At 39.3% G+C, this 9,123-nt stretch overlaps 1 protein-coding gene across 1 annotated transcript in view; it reads right to left on the bottom strand.

Moving 5' to 3' along the window:
• Window positions 1–260: 260 nt before the first annotated feature.
• Window positions 261–9,123, bottom strand: part of Magt1 (magnesium transporter 1) — a 35,687-nt gene continuing 26,824 nt past the window's right edge. The window contains exons 8-11 of the mRNA XM_028771443.1: window positions 8,788–8,862; window positions 5,503–5,593; window positions 3,051–3,094; window positions 261–2,190 (exon numbers count right to left, since the gene is read on the bottom strand). Of these exons, the coding sequence (XP_028627276.1) occupies window positions 3,079–3,094; window positions 5,503–5,593; window positions 8,788–8,862 (182 nt within the window). The 3' untranslated portion in view covers window positions 261–2,190; window positions 3,051–3,078. The remainder of the gene's footprint in view (window positions 2,191–3,050; window positions 3,095–5,502; window positions 5,594–8,787; window positions 8,863–9,123) is intronic.

Here is a 9,123-nt window from a genome sequence, read left to right as displayed (position 1 = left end):
AGGTGATAAATAGAATTGTTCTATGAAATGCACGGTTGTAGGACAGTACAAAATTAAGGAAATTTAATTAAACATTCAAGATAGAATATTCTGTTTTAAGAATTCCTCCTTTGATATTTCATAGTGACCCCTCTGTAGAAAGGTGCTGTGGTTTGAACATGAAATATCTTCATAGGCTAATCTGCTGGCTAGTGTTTGGGAGGTTATGGAACCTTTTAGAGACAGTCTTGCTGTGACAATAGAAAATAAACAACATGTAATTTAGGTTGTAAAAGTTTATTGACATGAAGCAGTAAGCTAGACATTTGGTTATCTTTGCTATAATAATGTATCATTTTTGAACAGTATATTAAAAATACATAATGAATTATATTTAAACCAGTACTAGAAAAGTAAATTAAGAATCTATTTAAGGCACTTCAGATAAAAGCTAAATTTAAAATTTCCACAAAAGTAACACTATTTTAAATGAGAAAAATCTGCTTTCCACAGATTTTGGCCAGAGCATGCCTTTCTCCATACTGAAGAATGTTGCTCTTAAACAAGGAGAAAACACACAAAACACTGACCATGGGAGGCACCAGCAGCTAGAGGTTACACAGTAGGAGTGCTGCCCAGTTCAACTTTACAAGTCTTCACACTAGTTTCCTAAGAATCACAGCATAAATTCATTTGGCAGAGACAGGTACAAGAATAGCAGATAAGGAATTAAGAATCATTCAATTTACAAGGAACGGTCAACTGTATCCTCCTAGTCATCAAATTTGTAGCAACAACAACAAACCACCCAAAACATTTTTCTGGGCGAATTATGCTTATCTCTTTCCATAAACCTCTATTATATAAGACACGGGAAGGTTATTGCATGATCAATAGCAGAGAATAGTCACAGTATCTTTTTTTTTGTCTTTGGGATAGAGTCTTATGTAGCTCAGGTTGGCCTTAGACTATATACTCAAGGATGAGGTTGAATTTCTGATCTTTCTGTCTCTATTTCCTGAGTGCATTGGGATTACACCCATGTGCTACCATACCTGGCTTATGTGATGTTGTGGATCGAACCCATGACTTCATGTATGCTAGGCAAGCACTGTATCAACCACATATCCATGTCTATATTTTAAATGTAATATTTCTAATATGTCTTTCCACTTTTCAGCTACATTTCTAGGTTTCTGGGGTGTTTAGGATTGAACCCACAGCCTTGTAAGTGCTCTAGCTCTGCCTTGTAAGTGCTCTATCACTGAGCTCCAGTCCAAGACTACGCTTTCTTAATAGTGACATTTCTAATTACTCTTTATGGTGAAAGCCAGAGTCAGCCATATTATAACCATGATTTAAATGTTCTTCATGGAAAACTGGTTAGCATATATGGTTATTTCCACTACCAGGAAAAAAGATAAAATTCAAACAAAATTCCTTCATAGTTTTACTTTCTGACATATTTTTGAGATGCGGTGTTAATATGATGCCAGACTGTCTCAAATTCTTGCACTTGGTGGATTCTGCTTCAGCCAGCAGGGTAGCTAAGAGCAGAGGAAAGTGCCTGGCACCATTCTTTGTATCTCTAATTTATGGGGGTAAATAAAAAGCTAACCTGATAGCAAAAGCACTTTGCAGTCAATGGTGGCAATGCCTGCCATCCCAGCACTTGAGAAGACATGAGGATGAATGTGAGTCAGAGGTCGGGCAGTCTCCGTAAGGGAGGGAAGACCAGCTAGCACTCTGTCTCACAGAGAGCTTTCAAGAAACATTCCTTTTAGAAAGCAGGCACACACACACAAAAACAGAAATGAAAACAATAGCCAGACTATGTTTCAAGAAACACTTATTTAAAAAGTAACCCATGTTTTACGGAACATGTGTTTTAAAAAGCAAAGGACCAAGGTTTCAAGGAACAATCCTTACCAAAAGAAAACAAAACAAAACAAAAAAAAAAAAACATAGACCGGGTTTCAAGAGATCTTTCTTTTTTTCTAAGGCATTGGGATTGACCAGAGTGTGACTCATGCTAGGCAAGCACTCCACCTCTGAGCCACAGCCTCAGCTTGAAAACACGTCAGTTTTCTTCCTTCCTTTTTTCTCTTTTTTCCTGGAGACGGGGTCTCACTATGTAGCCCAGGCTGACCACAAACTCACAGAGCTCAGCCTTCGTCTACCACAGCCTGGCAAACCATTTCATTTCTGTACCTAGGCAACAAATCAATATTTCATGATTTTGTTTTCTCATTCTAAGAGAGTTCTTTCCATGAACACAACTCAGCTTATTTTTCTGTTAGATAAAAACGAAATCAATGACAATGTGTAACTTACAAAAACACTTGAGACCATTTATAAGTTATATTGATTTTTAGCAACAAGCTATTATTATTAGAGAAGGGCCACCTTAAATAAAACTAGAAACAGAATGAATTAGAAATCTTTCCATGTACAAGGTAGTTATAACACACTCATGCACGAATCATAGTCTTTAGTTAGAGGTACTTCTTAATGTGTAAAAGGAGGCATATGTAACTGATTTCAGTTGGAAAGACATAGGAAGACGTGTCTTTCCATAAGCTACATGGTCCATTTTCAGATCACACAGTGCATATGATACCTTGGCCCAAGAGGAAAGGTCTGTAAAGCACATACATCTGCACAAAGAAGGAACAGTAATGACCACTTCCAGATGCAGTTGTTTGCAATAGGCAGAGGTGGAAATTCCTGCTCACCCTCCATCCCCAACCTTAGATAAGATAAAATCAGATGACTGAAAGTTAACTAAAGTAGTTTTGAGGTTTGCTCTAAGTAAAATGAAGTAGTAGTTTTAAATTTTTATAAAGTACTTAATTCTACAAAAACCAAATATTTCATAAGTTCATTGGGAAGGGAAGGTTAAGAGGAGCATAATTCCAAATACTTCACGATCTTATAACTGCTTGTTAAGGCACTACGTATCTTTGGTTAAATGATTAACTATTTAGATCACTTGACAAAAAGAGGTAATATAAAATACGTGAGTTGCATTCTTCAAACACCAAATAGTTTTATTTTTCAGTTTCCATTACCAGTGTCAAGGTTTCTCTGGAATCCTCTTTAACTCATCAGAAAGCTGAAACAAAATATATATCAGTATGTTAGTCTCTGAAAGAAAACTAAGTTTTACTTTTTTTAGTATAAAAAAAAAATTTATTGTGGAGGTGGGGAGCAGGGACCTGGAAAAGGAGAAGGACAGAAAGGAGAGGCAGAGAAGGACAGAAGAAGAGAAAGAGAGGCTGGCTGGGAACACATGGGAAGAGAGAAGAGGAGAATAGGAAGGTTTCTTTTTTTTTGGTTGATTTTTGAGAGAGGATTTCTTTATGTAACAGCCCTGGTTGTCCTGCACTTGCTTTGTAAACCAGACTGACCTCAAACTCAAAGAGATCTGTCTGCCTCTGCCTCTCAAGTGCCGGAATTAAAGGAATATGCTACCACACCCAGCTAAGTTTGATATTTTATAAATACATAGTATGTTGATTTTAATACGTTATGTACTATGATCTGAGTATCAAAAACAAAAAGTGAGAAACAGGGAAAGACCCAGTAGTCTTCTTTTTGAGATAGTGTCTCATGTAATGAGTTCAAACATATAATGAGTTTGAAGACAGCTCAAATTCATTATGTAGCCAAAGACAATCCAGATCTTATCCTGCCTGTGTCTGTCTCTGAGTGCTGGGATTATAGGTCTGCAGTACCATAGGATGACATGTATTAAAACATAAATTATGGAAACTGGGGTAATGGCTCAGTAGTTAACAGCATATACAGCTCTCACAGAAGACTCAGGTTCAATTCCCAGCATTCACATGGCAGCTCACAACCATTGGTAACTCCAGTTCCAGAGGCTTCAAAACTCTTCTGACCTCTGTGGGCACCAGGTATGCATTTGCTACACGCATGCATGCATGCATGCATGCATGCACGCACGCACGCACGTGCAAAACATTCATATATATAAAAATAAATAAGTCTTTAAAAAGTAAAAATGTTAACCAATACTCAGATTATAAAACCAACACAGGCCAGCCAATCATTTCACTTGCGTATAACAGCAAAGCCAATAACCTATAATATTAACAATTTCCAGCCGGGTGGTGGCGGTGCCCGCCTTTATTCCTAGCACTTGGGAGGCAGAGGCAGGCGGATTTCTGAGTTCGAGGTCAGCCTGGTCTACAGAGTGAGTTCCAGGACAGCCAGAGCTACACAGAAAAACACTGTCTCGAAAAACCAAAAAAAAAAAAAAAAAAAAAACAACCCAATTTCCTCCCCTAGCCACTGGGATCTCTATGAACTTTATAAATATCTGAAACACTCTAGCTGTTTCCTTTTGCGTTTTTTAGGCTTCTTTTTATTAAATTTAATTATGTGTATGTGTCTGTATGTGAGTATATACACATGAGTGCAGGTTCCCTCAGAGGCCAGAGGGATTAGATACCCTGGAGCTGGAGTTACACAGATGGTATGAGCCACCCTGACATGACATGGTGTTGAGAAGTACTATAACTCAAGCTGGAGGAGGATCTTAAGACACACATGCATACACAAAACAAAACCAACCAAAAACCCAGGAAGCTGGAATGATGCTCCTCTAGAGGACCTGTGATTGCTTTCCAGCACCCACATGGTATAGCTTATAACAAACTCCAGCTCCAGGGGAAATGGTATCTTCTTCTAGCCTCTGCACACATGAATAAAAAAAATAAAAGAATATTTTTAAAAATCCCTATAAATAATAGTCAGGTGGTAGTGGTGCACGCCTTTTATACCAGCAGAGGCAGGCAGATCTCTGTGACTCAAGGCCAGCCTGGTCTACAAGGCAAGCTCCAGGATAGCCAGGGCTACACAGAGAAACACTGTCTTGAAAACTAAACCAAATCAAACAACTCCCCCTCCAACAAAAGTCCTGGCAATTCCATAAAAGAAATGACCAGATAGCTGTGGTGACACACACCATTAATCCTAGCACTGAGAGGCCAAGGCAGGCAGATCTCTGTGAGGTGGAATTCAGCCTCATCTATATAGTGAGACCCTATCTCAAATGAGAGGGGAAAGGGAGAGAGACCACATAAACCAGGCAGGAGAGGAACATTCCATTAGTTCCAGCACTTGGGATGCAGAAGCACTGCTGCCAAGTTCAAGGGAAGTCTGGGCTACATAATGAGGTCCAAGCCAGTGAGAGATACATAGTGAGACCCTATCTCAAAACACCAACATAGAAAATACACACTCAAGTACAATGACCTCCACAACACAGCATGATAGTGTATGCCTGTAAGCCCAGAAATTAGGTGACAGAGACAGGAGAATAAGGATTTCAAGGCTAGCCCGGGGTAGATGAAATCCTGTTGCAAAAGCAAAATGAAACAGGAAAACGAGTGGAAGGAGACTTTTCAAAGTGAAGGCATAAAAAGGTAAACAATAAACTATTATAAAGCAATACTAACTCTAGTCATTTTAAGTATAGATAAAATAAGAATATACCTGTATGGGTAGCCATGGTATTTTGATCGAAAGATAGAGAGCATCCAACTGAAGAATAACACAACAAGTCCAATTCCAGCAACACACATCACTGTGAGAAAAAAAAAAGTAGAGTCATCAGGTCGCCCCTGACAAATCACCTGCAGTGTAGAATGTACACTCCCAAAGAGGAAAGCATGCGAAGAATCAGCTTTCCAACAGAGTTAAGCCCCATTTGGGGGGAGGGGCTTATCATTTTGATATAGATTCTGAAAACAAAGGTTAGGAGGGAGAGGTGGTCTGGAAGAAAGTGAGGCACTTCATAGAGAGTCACGCCCACCTCATCTCCCCCCACCATGAGACACGGTTTCTCTGTGTAGCTCTGGCTTTCCTGGAACTCACTATGTAGGCCAGGCTGGCTCCAAACTCTCAGAGATGCTTGCCTCTGTCTCCTAGAGTGCTGGGGTTAAAGATGTTACTACCCAGCTCTCATCTCCACTTAAAAAAAGATTTATTTATTTATTTAATGTATGTGAATACATTGATTGTAGCTGTTTTCAGACACACCAGAAGAGTGCATCGGATCCCATTAAAGATGGCTGTGAGCCACCATGTGGTTGCTGGGATTTGAACTTAAGAACTCTGGAAGATCAGTCAGTGCTCTTAACCGCTGAGCTATCTCTCCAGCCTTAATCTCAACTTTTGAATCTTGCAGCATTTGCATTGCATGTAAGCTTACTCCACCACAATACAATAGAGTCAATTTACTTATATACCTTTGCAATAAAACAATATGTGTCCTTAAATATATCACATTGTGTCTATAATCCCACAATTCATGAAGCAGAGGCAGCAGGATGGAAGAAAATATAAGGCCAGGTCAGTCTACAAAGCAAGTTCCAGGTTAACCAGGATTATATAGCGAGACATTCTTGAAAGATCAAAAAGAAAAAAATCAAAAGCATCAAAGCCTTCAATAATTTAATGTTAAAAAATAGTCTCCTATCTGTGATCCCAGCACTTGGGAAGAAGAGGTATAAATATCAAGTGTTCAAGGCCAGCTTAGACTAAGTACTAAGTGTGAGATCAGTTTGGCCTATATGAGAGCATTTCCAGAAGACAAAAAGGGCCAACTATGGAGCTGGAGAGATGGCTCAGCAGTTCCAAGTATGGACTGCTCTTTTAGCGGACACAAGTTCACTTCCAAGCACCCCTATTAGGAAGCTCACAAGTACCCGTAACCCCAATTCCAGGAGGGATCTAACACCTCTGGTCTCCAAGGGTACCTTCCTATACTCACACGTACATATCCATATCCAGACAGACATATAATTAAGCATTGTAAAAATAAGTCTTAAAGAAAAAAGGGCAGGTGTGTTGGAGTACACATAGAATTTAGTACTCAGGAGGTGTAGCTTAGAGCCAGTAGAGTACACCTTGAACTACACGGTGAGTTCAGACTCAAGCATGCTCTCTCTACATAGAAAATTCCAAGCTGGCCAGGGCTATGTAGTAGGACTATCTTAAAAAAAAAAAAGGAATCCAAGAACTAGATGAAATTATGACAATTTCAATATATTCTGCTACAGTGTTTTACCACTTAAATTCATACCAGATTGTATTTAGATGACATTTTCCAAATGAGGAATACCGAAATGGGCAATCCAAACAAATCACAATTGGGCCAGCAAGGTGGTTCAGTAAGAAAATGTGCTTGCTGCCAAGCCTGACTGAGTTTGATCCCCAGGACCCACATAGTAGGAGAAGGGACTCCTACAAGTTGTCCTCTGATCTCTATCCTCATGTTGTGGCATTCAAATAAATAAATACATACATACATACATACATACATACATACATACATACATACTGTGGTGGTGGTTTGAATAGGTTTGTCCCTCATAGACTCATGTGTTTCAATGTCTGGCCCATGGGAAATGGCACTATTAGGGTTTTACTGCAGTGAACAGACACTATGACCAAGGCCAGTCTTATAAAGGACAACATTTAAACAGGGGTGGCTTACAGATTCAGAGGTTCAGTCCATTATCATCAAGGTGGGAGCACAGCAGCATCCAGGCAGGCATGGTGCAGGCAGGGCTGAGAGTTCTACATCTTCATCTGAAGGCTGCTAGCAGAATACATATTTCCAGGCAACTAGGAGTAGGGTCTTAAAGCCCAGGCCCACAGTGACACACCTATTCCAACAAGGCCACACTACCAAATAGTGCCACTCTCTGGGCCAAGCATATACAAACTATCACAAGGTGTCACTGTGGGTGTGAACTTTGCAATCTGTTAGTGCTCCAGTGAGGGATCAGAGCTCCCTGGCTGCCTACAGAATCAGTCCCCTTCTGCTGCCTATGGATCAAGATGTAGAACTCTGCTTCTTCAGTACCTTGTCTGTCTGTATGCTGTCATGCTTCCTGCCATGATGGTAACAGACTGAATCTATAAAACTACCCCAGCTCCAAATAAATGTTGTCTTTTATAAGAGTTGCCTTGGTCATGGTGTCTCTTCACAGCAACGAAACCCTAAGACATATAATATGCACGCGCACACACACACACAAATGCTTTAAAATAAATCTATGAAATAAAACATCACAATGTATTATATATTAAATAGTTAATAGATATATTCTTATAATGAAAGGTTTTTTTTATTTTTATTTTTTGGGACAGGGTCTCACTATGTAGCAGTGAATGACCCCTCACTCTGAGATAAACTTGCCTCCTCAGTGTTTGGATTGTAGGTGTATTATTACCTATGTCTGGCAAAAATTAAAAATTTTACAGAAAAAAATTAGGTATGAATAACTTAACATTTTAACAAAATCCCAGAAATTGTGCTAACAACAAGTTATATTGTAGGCATCTTTTTGAAACAATAAAAATGTGTGAATATTTGTTTCCCTGAGACAGGGTCTCTCATATAGCCTGAGGTGGCTTCAAACTCACTATGTAGCAAAGGATGGCCTTGAACTCCTTAATCTCCCTGTTCTACTGGCTAAGTACTTGAATTCCAAGTGTGTCACTTCGGACAGCTTCTTTGGTTTTTGAGACAGGGTTTTAGTATACAGCACAGGGAGGGCCTCAACTGGCAGCAATCTTCTTATCTCAGCCTCTGGAGTACAGGGACTTTTAGACTATACCACCACACCCAACAATTTATGCATGTTCTAAAGTGTAAAAAGTACATGCTCCCAGGGAAAGTGATTAGTTAAGATTCTTTTTTTTTTTTCCAAAAAAAAGATTCTTTTCTGTATTAAAGGCAGAATTGAAACATGGTGGCATGTGACTTACTCCTTCGCTTCCCAATATCCATGTCAGACGTAGCAGCTTCACATAAAAGCACCATACCTAAGGTAACCCCACCATCTTAGAAAAACTGTTTAAGGAGAAATTCATGTAGCTACAAAAGACGTACCATTTTCTTATTCCCAGTTCCTCATGCAGAAAATCAAGATGAATTTATAAACCTTCGAGTAGTAACCCAAACAAATATTCTTATATGTTTACAATATCATTAACTGCAAAGATTTCTTTTCTTTTCTTTTTTCTTTTTCTTTTTTCGAGACAGGGTTTCTCTGTATAGCCCTGGCTGTCCTGGAACTCACTCTGTAGACCAGGCTAGCCTCG

Source organism: Grammomys surdaster, unplaced genomic scaffold, assembly GCF_004785775.1.
Source record: "Grammomys surdaster isolate TR1022 unplaced genomic scaffold, NIH_TR_1.0 207, whole genome shotgun sequence".
In the NCBI taxonomy this organism is placed as follows: domain Eukaryota; kingdom Metazoa; phylum Chordata; class Mammalia; order Rodentia; family Muridae; genus Grammomys; species Grammomys surdaster.
Note: the sequence above shows the minus strand (reverse complement) of the source record. Positions and strands in the feature narration are given on the sequence as shown.